Source organism: Chenopodium quinoa, unplaced genomic scaffold, assembly GCF_001683475.1.
Source record: "Chenopodium quinoa cultivar QQ74 unplaced genomic scaffold, ASM168347v1, whole genome shotgun sequence".
Taxonomy (NCBI): domain Eukaryota; kingdom Viridiplantae; phylum Streptophyta; class Magnoliopsida; order Caryophyllales; family Amaranthaceae; genus Chenopodium; species Chenopodium quinoa.
In genome coordinates, this window is record NW_018744693.1 from 1,848,879 (window position 1) to 1,865,186 (window position 16,308).

The 16,308-nt window shown below is 32.2% G+C and overlaps 1 protein-coding gene across 1 annotated transcript; it reads right to left on the bottom strand.

Moving 5' to 3' along the window:
* Positions 1–224: 224 nt before the first annotated feature.
* On the bottom strand, positions 225–9,437 carry LOC110702526 (ubiquitin carboxyl-terminal hydrolase MINDY-1-like). The gene is made up of 12 exons (XM_021880246.1): positions 9,109–9,437; positions 8,272–8,390; positions 8,082–8,188; positions 7,882–7,969; positions 5,366–6,326; positions 5,183–5,237; positions 5,006–5,087; positions 4,827–4,907; positions 3,544–3,648; positions 2,966–3,015; positions 2,658–2,778; positions 225–523 (listed from the first exon to the last, which is right to left on the bottom strand). Exons 1-12 carry the CDS (start codon positions 9,284–9,286, stop codon positions 431–433), a joined length of 2,040 nt encoding a protein of 679 aa, XP_021735938.1. The 5' UTR covers positions 9,287–9,437; the 3' UTR covers positions 225–430.
* Positions 9,438–16,308: the final 6,871 nt, after the last annotated feature.

Sequence of the window (16,308 nt, forward strand, 5' to 3'; positions counted from 1 at the left end):
GGGAAAAAAATACATATAATAGTGATAAAGAAAAAATTTCCTAAATAAATCAACTACTTACACCTATAACAATTACAATACAACATGAATATAATAATAATTAAAAAAAATATCAAAAAATAAAAAAAAAATATCAAAAAAAAAAAAGAAAAAAAAAAAGAACTTATGAACGAAATCCATCAATTTATAGCATAACTTGAACAACGGAACCTGCAAGAGAAAAAGAGAGGAAAACAAAAAGGAGGAATTCGCATTGCAAGGCCTATGGCATTATTATACCATCATTATTTACAGCCCAAAAGCATAAAAATCAAGATGCAAAACCAATCTAGAGGGGATTTTGAATGGATACATCACATGTACTGCTATAAAACAAGTTAGAAACACAAAATTTACACTTACAATTTGACAAATTCCCCACCAAAAAATGTCACATAATTTTACAATTGGATTTATCTTTTGATTTTTGATCTTGCCTCGGGGTAGATGATGACGATGTTGCTTTTGCACTACTTCGGGGAACCTAGAACACCATCATAATTCACTTGGTCATACACTAAAACAAACTACTAAAACATAACACAAATTACATAAATAATAATAATAAAAAAAAATTAAAAAAAATAGATATAAATGTTAAAAATTTACAATAATCAAATGGTTATAAGCTTTTAAATCAATAATAACAAGTAAATTCATCTTAATAATGATAAAACATATAATCTTTAATGTGTTTTAGTAAACCTGAATGGACAAAATACCAACATTAATTATGATTCTATTCCACAAATTGGAAGCTCCAATTTCTATGTCATCAAATTACAAAATCAAAGAACTTCAAACAACACATAAAAGGGTTTTTTCTTTTCTTCTTTTGGACAAAAATAAGTCAAGACAATTTACATTCAAAATTCTCTCTATTCAAGAAAAATCCAAAATTTCAAAGCAAAATAAATCCTAATATGAATCTCAATGATATACTTCCTCTATTCCACTTTAGTTAACATGTTTTTTTTCATCTTTGCAAAAGTAAAAGTTAAATGATTAATATCTCTAATTATTTATAAGTAAAAATTATAAAAAGTTCGATATTATAAAAGTATGCTATGAGACAATACTAACAAGATCCCACATAACTAGGTTTTATCAGAACTACAAATAACAAAGCGGGTCAAAATATTATATATGTCACTATAAATGTAAGTTGATAACAAAACATCTTTCCACATTAGATGGGGAGACCATGTATCCTTTGATAATATTATGTAACCAAAACACACTTCATTATATTTGTCTGGAACGAGAACCCTCAACAGATTACATATACAAATACTCCTACACTAAAGACTAACAACTCCAATAAATAGGGAGACAATCATACAATTACAAAAACATCTTAATTAATAAATATTCTAAGATCAATTTTAGTCACTAATATATGTGATAATCAATGAATAAAAGTTATACTAATTTGATAACATAAAAGTATAAATTGAGGTAAATCTAACCAGAGCCACATGACTAATTTTCATAAACCATAAATCACAAAAAATAGTCAGAGTAGAGTATGTGAATAGTGCAAAATGTATTGCTAAAAAGAAACGGAGAAGAAAAAACAATCTCATGCAATGATATTTCATATATGAAATAGTGTAAATTGTCAAAAGGTGTCAATTAAAAAAGAACAAAGGAAGTATATGTCACTATAAATGTAAGTTGATAACAAAACATCTTTCCACATTAGATGGGGAGACCGTGTATCCTTTGATATAAATATTATGTAACCAAAACACACTTCATTATATTTGTCTGGAACGAGAACCCTCAACAGATTACATATACAAATACTCCTACACTAAAGACTAACAACTCCAATAAATAGGGAGACAATCATACAATTACAAAAACATCTTAATTAATAAATATTCTAAGATCAATTTTAGTCACTAATATATGTGATAATCAATGAATAAAAGTTATACTAATTTGATAACATAAAAGTATAAATTGAGGTAAATCTAACCAGAGCCACATGACTAATTTTCATAAACCATAAATCACAAAAAATAGTCAGAGTAGAGTATGTGAATAGTGCAAAATGTATTGCTAAACAGAAACAGAGAAGAAAAAACAATCTCATGCAATGATAATTCATAAATTACAAAATTTCATAAATTACAGTAATTTTGTAATTTTATAAATTGAGCATTCACTAAAGATTATGACTTGAGAAGCACTTGAATTAGATGATGGAATGAATAGGGTAGGTGTTGAGTCTTGAGTGTCATGATAGCTTTGAACACTTTCCTTTAATAAACCAAATGAACATAACTATAAGGGTTAGGTTGTGTCCGTACGGCTATTTTAAATGAATGATTCAATTAGCACATTCAGTGACATAAATTTTTGTCATACCTAATAGTCCAAATAGCTAGTAACTATGTTCATTTAAAAATTCTTTTTCACTACTTCAAAATCTCATGCCAAGTTTATTTTACCAAGCCACCACAAGAAGTTGCATATCTTGTACGGCAGGCTGTGGGGGCAATGGTACCCAACAAATTACACACTTTTGTTAGTCTATTGAGCATTAATATCAAAGATTAAACAGAGCAATCAGCTTCTTATTTTTCATCGTTATTGAATTTCCCTCTCACCTGGGAACCTGTTATAAGCCTAGAACTGCCAGCACTAGAAGCTTGTTGTGGAGGATTCCGCTGCTGCTGCTGCTGCTCAAACTCCTGTTGTTGCAAAGCGATTGCCAATTGTAGATCGGAACTGTCAAGATGCACAGAAAAAAATTATTAACCCCAAATGAAAAATAAAAAGAAAATGTTTGACTAAAGCAACCAAACTATACCTAGCAGAACAAACAATACAGTACAGAACAGAATGACTTATCAAATCATAGAGCACAAAAGGCTATAGGAGAAACAAAAAGTTATTATTTAGTTAGAATAATTACTTCATATTTGAGTCATTCGTTGTTGAGTTATCAATGCTGGCCAGATAGTCCTGAGAAAAAGAAAGAATTAGCAACAGAAATCACAAAATGACAAGTCCTGCTCTTCAGGGAGAATTAAATCAAACATAAATGCATTCAAGCAAAGCTAGTTGAATCGAATGAAAGAGAACTACATTAATATATATATATATATATATATATATATATATATATATACACACACACACACGTGCACTTTACCCTCATTCCATTACCCCCTCCCCCACACACAAAAAAAAAGGTAAAAAAAAAAAAAAAGAACAGTAAAGAATTCAAATCATTCACATATTAAATCAAATAGGAGAGCAACATTGCCAATAGTAAGACGATTATCTCCAACACCATTCAAATTTAGTTTCATCTAATTGGTCTTTTACATGTATGTCCACAAGCTAGTAAAGGCTAACACTAATAGCAGGTAGCCAGATATAAGCATATATACTTCAGGTAATAATGTATAGTTCAGTTGTACACATGAGCACAGCACGACCAAGAGAAGAAAACATAGAGATGGAAAATTCAAAGATAAAGGGACATACAGCAGTATTAGCTACAGCATTCTGTTGATCCCATGTACCATTTGAACTGCTTTCCAGCCTAAATTCCTTGAAATTACTAGTCATGAACAGTGTATCTCCATTGACCTGCAGAGATTTGTTGACATGAACATAAGTTACACTATTAGGGTTAAAAAAGAGAGAAATGAGGATGGGAGGAAGAGAGAGAGCAAGCAAAAGAAGCCATGTATAGATTGACAATGAAAAGAAATGAACAATTATTTCCTACTGCATAGTAGGATTTGCCTGCATTTGAATTATAATTCATCACCTCTTGGCTTTTGGTAATCAAAGTCTCAAAGATATGTAAATACATTCAGCAAACATATTAAACACATTATAATTTAAAAAATATTTGAGCATCTCAGCCAGATATATAACAAAAAAAAAAAGAAAAAGAAAAAAGGATGTCTCAAACATAGTTCCTATCACACATCATCTTTGCAACAAGATACTCTGTCATGCAGACATAGGGCCAACAGCTCATCACTGCAACAAGACAGTTTGTCATGCATACATGATACCAACAGCATTTGCCATTTTATCTTTCAAATCTTTCATATAATTGGAAATCCAGGGGATTGCATTGGTTGACTGTAAAGGCAGGGGATTCCTTTGCAGATCAAATACCTAATATAACTTAGTTTTCCTCTGCTACTTATTAAATAGCTGTAAAATAAATAGTAGCAACTCATTGCCCTTAACATCTAATAAGTATTGCTTTGGCAGAAACAGCATTACAGCAGTAAGCAATTTCATGGGTCAGGGGCTTCATATGGCTGGCACATTCAAACCCCCAACACACAACTCACAGCCTTAAGCACTTTATAATCAGCATACTATGATTGCAAAGCTTGCGCCTCACAAGGGTCTTCTCCCCTACTAATCATACCAAGGGGAATAATATTGCTGAAATAGAACTAAAATTTTGGGCAAACAAATAGTGTTGCAAATTGTGTTTTATTGATGACCACAACTAAATATAATTCCTTTTTTCTTTTATTTATTATTATTGCATCATTATGTGTTTAACTTTACATTTGACAATGCACAACTTATACCAATAATATCTTAAAATAAAGGTTAAGATTATGAAAAAATATATATCAAACTTTACAATTATATCAGAAAAGATGGTTAAGGAGGAGTGTGTGAATAGAGTAAGAGTCCAAGTGAAACAACAGAAACAAAGGAGGCAATAAGAAAAATAAAATTAAAAATCAAAGACAAACAGATAATCCTCAGAATAGAAAACAATTTGTTACCTCATTCAACTTTTCCCAAACTAAGTCAGGCTGATTCATGTATCCTTGATCTGTGGCTAAAAGATAGAGTTCACCATCCAGCTGCAACAAGCAAGAGAATAATGAAATTATCTGACAATGAAAAGCCAAGGACAAATAAGCAAAATTCACACTATGTGAAGATATACATATACACAAACCTTAAACATTGTGCTGAAATGATTATTTCGAAAAAAAACACAAAGCTTATGGTCATCGAGACCAGCTTGCAAGCAAAATAAGCTGTACAAAAAAACAAAACAAACTGGAATAAGGGAAAAAGTAACTTCACTCTCAAAAGAACAGGAGCAAATCAACAACAAAAACATGCATTATACCCATAAAAAGTCAACTGGTTGGCATTGCTTTTCAAAAAGTTGTCAATAAGTTCCCCTGAAATGGAGAGGAAACATAATTACAACTTTACAAGTGGAAGAAAAATAGCCTTATGTATAGTACTAGCATGGAAATTGAAAATTAAAATTATAATCAGAAATCACTAAATTCAAAATTAAATGTACCCTGTCTAAGTGATATTCCATGCTTGGGACTCACATCAGAGGCATCTTTAACTCCATTGTCAGCCTGTTCAGCCAAAACCACCTCACCTTCATAGACAGGTTCTCGATCTTCACAGAGTGTTTTTACTGGATCCAGGATACACTCCTCCCCTTCATATATAGGTTCACTTCCATCAAGACTCGACGTAAAAGATTCAACTGCTTCAATGCTGGGCATTGAGCCACTAGATGGCTCATAATCAGCATGACCTGCAATCTGACTAGAAGTTTGTTCTAAAGATAGTTTATGCAACCCCTCACTGACATCAATTACAGGAGTAGACAAGCTTTCAGCTTCTTGATCATTTACTGCATCTTTTGCTGGAGTAGTGTCACTAAGAATCGCTGTGTCAAGCTTGCATTCTGCCAAATCATTTGACAAGGAAACTTCTCCAAGCAATGTAGGAAATAATTGGTCATCATCTTTTTCAGATGAAACTAATTTTCTATCAAAATGGTCATGCACTTCATCATTGCCTGATACAGAAGGCTCTACATCTAATGGTCCATTGGTGCTATGTCCTTCACATACATGAGCAGAATTAACAAGTGACTTCGACACATGCACATTCTCATCAAAAGATATCACTACATCTCCTGCAGGGACTGCTTCTATATTAGAAGGTAGATCGACCTTCGATAATTTCAACACTTCTAACAATTGTGCCTCTTCCTCAGCATCTCTTTTTCCAAATATTTGTTGATCAGAAGCAGAACGTGGAGACTCGTCAAAAGACTTAGCCCTTGAAAGACTAGGTGAAGGAACACCCAAGGCTGCAGTAGTTGCAGCCGCAAAATCAATGCAGTCTTCATCAGATTTATCCTTTCCCACATTCTCCATTTTCCATGTTTCCAAGGCAACAAGATCCCCCATAAGAGTATTATAAGATTTTGATCCAATTGCTTCAGCAGTCTCATGATCCTAGCACCCATAGATACACAGACATTATGCCAAAGGGAACAAGGAAGAAGTAACAACAACAAAAACAAAAATCATATTTGAATCTCGAATCTCATAAAGCATCATATAGCAACTATCATATCATCAAATGTATATACTACACATTCCCTTAAGAAATATAAACAATAGTCTTTAAAGAGTAACATTAAAGCATAATTTATAGTGTTAGACCCAAAAAAAACATAGGTATGACTTGAGAGTTTCTTGATAAAAATAAAAATAAAAATAAAATAAAGATCCATACAATTAAAAGATAGGCTTGTCAAGAAGTGGCAGCATTGCCTTATCTGCCTGAAAGGACATTATCTACATACAAGTTACAATAATATATGTGGCCACTAGTTGATAAGGGAAAGAGAACTAAGTGCAGTCTATGTTTCATAAAATTTCCATTCCCTTGTTCCAATTTTTCCCCCTTCTAGATGGGGTTTGGGGTCCCATCACTTTGGATTTTCTTGAAAAAAAAAAAAAACATAAAGCACCAAAGTTCAGAACTAAACTTATACCCATGATAAAGCACCAATAGAGGTGGCCAAAGAAATTTGGCCAACAGAGAGTTCCAAAAATTGCCCTTCTCACTGATCAGCACTCTGATTGTAATTTGAGATCAAACATAACCATTTCTAGTTAATTCTTAAACACCCCTGTGTTGTTTGCGAGACCACTATAGCCACTTACACAGTACAAGCATCTCCATGCAGCCATGCTCGTATGAAAAATTTGTTAAAAACAGTTCTAATGAGCTTAAATACATGACCATCAGCTAGAAAACTGGCTTTAAACCAAATATTTGTGAGTTGAATCCCAATTGTACCAGAACCTATCTGAAAATTCTTGGTTATAAAAGAAAGAGGGGGTGGCAGGGAGTAAAATCTGACTCAAACCAGCCCAACCAACCCATATGGTTACTATCAAGGCTTCCATGTAAACCAATCTGAGCACGGATAGTGGGATAAGAAATTGGGGTGGAAAGTAGTGAAATTGGCAACCTCAACAGTCTTCACCCAAGAATAGAAATTGATTAAACATCCATGGCCAATTGTCCAGCCCCTCTAGCCTGTTCACAAAGCAATCATTGTGGATGAAGCAAATGGCCTTTAGGAGAGCCAATAGCAAATGAGGTAGAGTTGTAGTGTAGAACATCTCAGGGGTAGAGGTTGATGAAGGCAATTGGGGAATAGAAACAATAGCAGCCTATTGAGAAGGTGTTAAGTGGCAAGGAACAAACTTAATGAGAAGGCGGCAAGTGGCAAGGAACAAGCCTAATGAGTAAATTAGAACCTAAACTCTTTATTTAATAGCTTACATGACTTTGTATCTTGATTACCCTAAAATTCTTCTCTTTCTCTGGTTTGAACAAATAACTCCTTAGATTAACACATTCATCACAAGTCATATTCATAGAAGCACCACAACAAAAGCAAAACAGCATATATAAGTCATTGCCAGTATTAGACTAACACTATGCCCTTAAAAATCATACATGCATAAAATATCCACAATAAAAGAAGCATACCTGAGGATCAACTAACCAACCATGATACAATGGGATACCCAGAAGATCAAATATTGCACACTCTGGAGTAAACTCAAAAGCATCAATCCTGTGAAATGCAGGCCAATTAAATTAATGAAAAATAAGAGAAGACCAATGCATAAGAAAACCAAAGGATAATAATTACCATGATAAACTTGAAAAAAGAATAAAAATCAGACCTATCAAATTTGACATTTACATCAATGCCAGTCGTAAGCCGTGGCAGCAAGTTTATCGCATCAGAAATATTTTGTTGTTGGTTTTCAACATAACCTGCATCTTTATTCTGCAATCCATTGAGTTAGTTATAACTACCAACAAACACGAAATGCAAAAGTGATTTTGAAATCATACAGACAAGATATTTACATTGTTATTGTTGTCTGAATCAAGCAATCTCTCAGCAACTAATGAAAGTAGCTTCTCCTGTGAAACTTCACTTACATCAGCACTCAAATTCAATTCATTCCTCAACAGCAGTACATTACCTACATAAGCCCAAAACACCTTATCAGTAAAATCAGGGCTCTTCTTCCTACCCACAGCATAAAAATGCCATATACCAACATCTCCTCCTCAAAGATTACAGTGGCAGTTATATATCCCCATTATTTTCCATAAATTTCAATAAGTAACATAATTATTTCAATAGAATACATTAATTAACATAATTCTCATTCAAGAAACTCAATTATAAACTAAATTTTTTCCTATTATAAACATTGACATAATCACCAGTATTTTCCACATTAGAAAAACTCTATCCACATCAATACTCCAATGCTCAACCAAAAGGCGCCACAAACGTAAGCGAATCCTAATTTTGCAAATTCTTCAATCAAATTACTTTGCCAGTTTTCTAAGAAACATCAAGATTCTCACTCGACATCCGAAAACAAGCAATTCATACATTCAGGTCCTTCACCACACAAAATCAAAGAAAACGTCCTTATTACACAACTCAATCAACCACGAAAATTCCTTAATCCTAACCAAAACAACAACAAAACCTAATCAGAAACACAGAAATCAACAATTGAAAACAACAAACAACTTCCAAAACAAGCATTTCAGATCAGAAAACAAAATTAGGTTTCCGGCGAAAAATCACACAAGTCTTGAACCAAATCAATTCAACAAATCCAATCAATCAACAAACACAATCAAGAAAAACACGAAACCCTAGAAATGGAGGAGAGAGATTACAGATAGCGATGAGAGGACAAGGTCCATTGTCGTTTTGAAGAATAATAGGAGTAGAACGACCGAAGAAATTGATTGTCTTGGTTTTGTGAAGAACACTTTCAGAAGCAGTTTCATCTGAAGATTGTTGTTGTTCTTGAGGTTGTTTTTGTTGATGTTGTTCATCCGAAGAAGAAGCCATGGCCGACCTCTGTGGTGTTAGCTTAGGAGGAGAGAGAAAAAAGAGAGAAAAAATAGTTTTAAATTTTGATGTTTATTTATGTTAGTAGTGGATTTTGAAAGAAAGGAAAGAAGATTGAATTGAAATGTTCAAGTTTAAAGTGTTTTTCCGTGATTAAAGTTTGGCTCTAAAATAAAACGAGTTTGTAGTACGTGCGGGTTTGTGAGAGAGTCTCGGGTAACAATTAGTTTTGGACTTTTGGTACCTCTTTTAAGGCCCTGTTTGGTGGTAATGGTTAGCGTTTTGACCAGTCAAAATAATACTAGAAAAAATTTGGGAGTGTTTGGCAAGATAGCGATTTTAGTAACGGTTAGCGATAGAGGTAGCGTTTAAGTAGCTTTTGTCAAATGTTAAAAATAGTAACGTTTAGAAGTAGCAGATAGCGTTTGATAAATTTTTATTAATTTTAAAACAATGTTTTTATGAATTTTGATATATTTTGGTGTTGCAATCACTACTTTTGTCAAACACTCATACTATCAACCATTACTTTGACAGCTAACCTCTACCCACTACTAATTGATTGTTACTCGCTATCTTAACAGCTACCCGCTATTCGACCGCTAAAAACTACCCATTACCGCTACTTTTACCAAACAGGACGTAAGTGTGTGACCGATTATGAAATGGAAAAATGTGCAAAATGAATAAAATTATAATTTTGTAATATTGTAAATATCGATGCATTTAAATTAAAGACTAATTAAAAATTTGTTTAATTACTATGTAGACAATTTTGTAAAAGTATAATAGACTGCTTGAAAATCATACTCAACCAAAGAAATAAGGCACAAACTTTGTGGTCTACATATAGAAAACTTGAATGGAAGGAAATTCATTTGTTTTTGGAAAGTCTTTATGTTGAAGTATGACAAGTTTATTGAAAGTTATGTTATGTCATTATACTCTTATTCTAATATCGATCAATCCTTCCTTAGCAATTAAGCATTGACTATTAGGTTTGGTAGTTGTATTAAGATAATTGTATCATTCTCAACTTGCCATTATCATTTCATAAGTAGGGGTTAAAGTCTTGGTTGATATTAAGAAATGAGACTAAATTTTGTTTGTAGCTCTCTCTACACCATAAAATTATACTTGAGAAAATTGAAGGTGTTGAAATATAAGAGGTTACTTAATACAAAATATTAATCAAAGAGGGGAAACATTAAATAAACAAATATAAAAATATAGATGAAGTATTATTTCAGTATTGTATTTTTTTTCTTCATAGTAGCAATTAATTTTTAAAAATGCGAGTTTTTTAACAAGATGTCACTTAACTATGTTTACTTTTTTCTTTGTGGAAAACTTATTTTTACCTTTTCCTATGTTCTCAAGTGTTGATTAGTGTAACTGAGAAATTGTAAACACGGCCAATCATGCAAGTGTGAATATGTGATGATATACTCTCAGTTTGTTAAGCAAGGGTGCAAGAGTGATTGTGCCATCGCCCATCGGGCTGTCCAATACGGAGGTACAATTATTGGGCAATACAAGCTTAGCTCCGTATGGAGTATTAGAGACCCAATTTTGGTAGCTAAAAAAACTAAGCGAATTATGGGCTACATTTGTCAACTGGATGTGATGGGCCTTTGAATGTGCTTCATGTCCTCAATCAATCATGAAGGTCACAGTTTCTACGCCTGAAACTAGACGGCCTTGACCCAATAACATATTCCTCTTCTAAAAAAAAAAACTAAATGAGTAAATTGAAATAGATAGTCTATTTTTCAATGTTGATTTATAATCATACTTTAGGGCATGTTCACATTTATTTAATTTCAATTCAGTTCTATTCAGTTTAGTTCTATTCAGCTCCAATCAATTCAGTTCAGTTCAGTTCAGTTCAGCTCCTAATTTCCCTCTCTTATAAAATATTCATTTCAGTTCAATTCAGTTCGGTTCAACTTCTAATTTCCCTCTCTCATAAAATATTCAGTTCAGCTCCAATCAGCTCAGTTCAATTTAGTTCAGTAAATGTGAACAGACCCTTAATGTCTTTTAGGTTGCATTTGGTTATCTAGAATTCATTTGATACTGTTGAATCCAATACTAGAATTTTAAAGTCTAGATTTCAATTCCAATTTCTATGTTTAGGAAATTTGAGAATTTTAAATTTGGAATTTCAATTTCCAAAAAAAACTGTTTAGGAAAACATAAAATTCAAAAATTAGGGAAAAGGAAACGAGTCCCTTATGCTTTCAAAAATATAAAAAACGAGCCCCTTATGAGGATTTTAAATGACATCAAATGGCACTTGTAATTCATTAAACTTGACTTAAACCATTAAATGCTTGGATTTGGCCCAAATACAGATCCAAATTGTTGCATTATCCAAACAAGAAATTTGGCCCAAATTAGCATTACAAATGAGATTCACATTTCTAAAGAGGCCATCAAGGTATTAGGTGAGGTCATTTTCTCATTTACTCTAATTTTTAATTTTTCATACTGTATTACAGAGTAGTTTGTATGTAGAGCACTAAGAAGCATTTGACTTTCGACCTTTACAATAGTAAATTCTTCACTCGTTAACTAGGGAGCAATATGAATTAACTATTACCACTCTTGTATACTTGTATCTAACTATGAAATTAGGAGTTTTTGTTGTAGAAATGATATACGAAGTAAACAAGAGTAGAAATGATATACTTGAATAATCGGAGTATCTATGTACTTTAGATATTCACATAATATGAACTTTGTAGAATGAGAAATGAAAAAAAGCACTCATTAAAGGCACTATGAGGCTTGCATATACAGTACACACTCCAAAATTTCTTTGTGTTTTCAACAACGTTAACAATGAACGTCTCAACTTTTCTGGCAGCGTGAAAGCTAAAATAATACTTCGTAGATTTGTAGGTGTAATGTAGAGCTCGCTGATTTGATTCCTTTGTAATATGAACGGCCTTATCCTTTTGCAACTCTCTTACAACTCTTCCACTTTTCTAACTTTTGCTCCAAGATCATCATCATGACCATCATTTTCCTTTAATGTGTATGTTAGAGGATCAACGTAACCAAAAGTTTAATCTGATGGTTGAGCTCCAGAAATATGTTTTATACTCTACCAGTGGAGTTTACTTATAGTACTTAACTATTGCATTGGTATCTTCTTTCCCGTAATGAATCAAATAGATAATTAATTGATATATCCCATCTCTTGATACTTCTTCCACTTATATCATCTGGTTTTCAAGCTAGGCTCTTCTTCCTCTTTTATTCTCTATCTTTACAATTTTTAGAGCATAAAGTTTATGTGACTCTAACCTTTTACACTAAAATTAATCCCTGGTTTGTATAGGCGAATGTACACATCTGTTCCAAAAAATAAAAGGAAAGAACTTTTATAGAAATGTAATGAACATGTAGCCAAAATAAAAATAACATAATGGTTAAATGTAAAGAAAACATGCATCTTTTGATAAACTATTTTAAATGTTCATGTTCTTTTGATTGTAAATGTAATATACTTTTATTGTCACATAATGTTCATGACTGAACTTATTGTGAAATGTTTTATGATTTTTGTTTTTGGATCATGGTGGGTAAATATAATTGCTCATTATAAAATAGTATCATCTTCTTTATAATATTACGGATGTTCTTTAGTTTTAAAAATTAAACATCATCAATAGAAAGGAGATCCCAAAATGATATTGTCATCAACTACAAAATAATATTCAATTGATAAATATTTAGTTATTAAATGATAATCAATGTTGAAGAAAATGTAGAATTAATAAATAATATTTATTTTTAATAATATAATGATTAAAAATGATGTTAAAACTAATTAAAGAATATACTCCCTATTAAGGATGTTCATCGATCCAAGACCGGGCCGACCCGAACCAGGCTGAAGACCGAAATTTTTAATTTATGGAAACAAAAACCGGACTGATTAAGCTACAACCCAGTCCGGACCAGACCGCGCACTTTGGGTCTTTTTTAGAATATTATTTAAAAAAAGCTAAATTTTTAATAATACTATGGAATACTCGAAAAAGTATAGGAAAAACCCCACTTTAGTTTTTTTTTTGGTATGTTAAGTACAAAAAAGCTCATATAATTAAAGTATTCAAAGGTTATTACTCCGTAAGAATGATCTTCGTTTTTAAATACTTGTTCCACTTTTCATTTCCGGCCGTTTTTAAATACTTGCTCCATTTCTTAATTATTTAAAAATCTTTTACTATATTTAATTAATTTCTCTCAACTAGTAGACCCATCATAAATCATACTACCTCCGTTTTTTTTAGTTGACACGTTTCCTTTTGGGGTAAATTTTTTTACCTTGTATTTACAAGTTACCCCACTTGCTTTTTCATTCTCTCTCACTCTCTCTCCTCTCCTTAATATATGTGCCTAAATCAAACGCGTCAACTAAATAGAAACGGATCGGAGGAAGTATTTTATTAATTTCATATTCTCTCTCCTCCAATTCTCCCCACTTCTTTTTTGCTTTTTACAATTTTTTATTCTTCACTTATCCCACTATCTCCATATTATACTAATTTCTCCTAAAACTCCGCGCATGGAGAAATAGAGCAAGTATTGAGCGGGTATCAAAGATTTTATGTATAGATTAAAGGAAAAATTCAGTCAGGCCCAAGACCAGTTTTTATGGGGTTTTGGACCGGGCCGGGTCAAAAAAATTCTAAACCCAGAGACCGGACCAGTTAATTTGGTCTGGTCTAAGGTTGGTTCGGTCTGGTCCATGTCATTTTTTCCAGCTGCCGATTTTTGAACACCCCTACTCCCCATCCTTTTTATTAAGAGTCTTATTCCATTTTTGGTAACCACAATTTAGAATTTATTTCTACTTAAAGGTTGTACTTTTTGACAATATTATTGTCTTTTCTTTTGATATCAATTCTCAATACTATCTCTCACCCTCTCATTAACAACTTCCAACCACTTTTATTTCCATCTATCTCTCTCTAACCCCGCATGCATATTTGTACTCTCAATCATTAATTTTAATCTACAAATTTCTTAATTTCAGTGAAAACCTCTAAACAAGCTGTTATTAAAAAGGACGACGAGAGTATGTTTAAACAAAAAGCATGTGTCGTCCCTCAATACCTTAAAGAAAATAATAGCGAAATTTAAAGAACATTAGAGCTAAATTCAAATAATATCATCAATTAAACACATACAAAATTAACAAAAATTTAGAAAAAACAACATAAGTGATAAAACAAAAAAGCATAAGGGATATAACAAAAGAACATAAGAAATGTACGAAAAAAAAACATAAGTAATATTTCATTAGAAGATGTAAAATAACATAAGAGATTACTTATTATGTGTATTATTTTCATTCTATTAAAATTGTATATCTATTAACATATAATTACAAATATTTTCAATCAAATTTGTGTATATATATGTATGTCAGTCAAAGTGTTGCAATTGTTATGAAAGAAGGGGGTAAGACATACTCCCTCTGTTTTAAAATACTTAGCTTGCTCTAAGTTATTTCTTTATGTGTGGAGTTTTAGTAGAAATTAGAAAAAAGTAATAAAATATGAAGGATTATAGATAGTGGGGTAGGTAAAAGAATAAAAAATTATTTCTTGGTCAACGAGTCAACCTGGCCATTCCGACTTGACTTATTTTTAACTCGAACCTGACTCTGCTAATTACTCACCGAAAAGCTCAATTTGGCGTCATCGTAGACCGGATTGCGAGGTGCTCAATTTCTTTCTACTCGATCTTGAACTTTCTCGTACACGTAGTAGAATGAACTTAAGAGAGGCAATGTGCATTTTCAGACTATAAGATGTTCATTTTAAAAAAATCAATGTTCACTTTCTCTTTCAATTAACATAAATTTATGTTTTTGCTTAGTTGCGTAAAATGTTCATTTATATGTTAAAGAATGTTCAATAAAAAGTGCACATGTTATTTTGTACACTTTCGTGTTAGTAAATATTCATTTAATATTTGTATGTATTATGTTTAATGTAATTAGGTACATTGCCAAAATATGTTCAACCATGAAATGTTCATTTTTATCAGTTTAAAAAAAAAAAAAAAGAGTTCATTATTCAAATGAACTAGCCTTGGCTAGTCATGAGACTAGCAAAAAATGTTCATTATTTTTCTAGTAAATATTCAATTTTTTTTTTCTAGTAAATGTTCATTTTTGTTGGAATGGACCAGCCATAGTAAGAAAATGTTCATTTTGTTACAATAAAACTACGTAAGTAAGGAGTATAAGAATAGTATACTACTCAGATATACATACTCCGTACTCATTAGTTGAATGACTTGGATCCACCTCCTATTCTCCTAAAGCTGAAGGACAAGACCTTTATCTAGCCCACTTCATTTTTTCCAACTTAAAATTCGAAGTTAAAAAAAAAAAGTGTAAATCTGGAAAAGCTGAAAAAGCCATCACAGACCAAGTGACACAAGGAGTAGCCACGTGACAAGTGTAAGAAATAGATGTGGTGGCACCCTCTGATTGGACAAAATCTGATAAAATCGTACGGACAAAATGGCCCACAATGTACGGACTATCCAATGAGAGTGAAGGATAAAAATATATTGGGTTTAACCTGATTACTGATTCGTATATATTCTGATGGTAAATTTCGTGCAACACATTAAAATGCCAATCCGAAACCGGCAACCGACAGAACTGTCTCCTGTTTACATCCCAACTTTTCTCTTTCTCTCACCTCTTCACCTGCTTCAATAGGTTGTCAGTAATACAACTCTTTGACTCACTCAAACTTTCATTAACACCATCCCTTTTCATCCCACTGTAAATTACCATTGCAAATGACTTTTTTCAGTACCTTCTTTTTATTTTAAAATTTGGATTTAGATTGTATACCCCATTACCCCTCTCCTATATATTAGGGAACTTTGCCTTTTTTCGTTTTTTAAATACGAGTAATTGGTAAGTATTGTAGTGTTTATCACTTTATTGGTAGGTGTAGAATAGTACTCTCTCCGTTTTT

What these genes read in the sequence shown, in the direction of transcription:
- LOC110702526 (XM_021880246.1), bottom strand. Translation starts at nt 9,286, where the DNA reads ATGGCTTCTTCTTCGGATGAACAACATCAACAAAAACAACCTCAAGAA. An exon ending in GTAAATGTCAAATTTGATAG is followed by an intron (nt 7,970 to 8,081) that starts GTCTGATTTTTA and finishes TGCATTTCACAG; the next exon opens with GATTGATGCTTTTGAGTTTA. An exon ending in ATTTCAGCACAATGTTTAAG is followed by an intron (nt 4,908 to 5,005) that starts GTTTGTGTATAT and finishes TGCTTGTTGCAG; the next exon opens with CTGGATGGTGAACTCTATCT.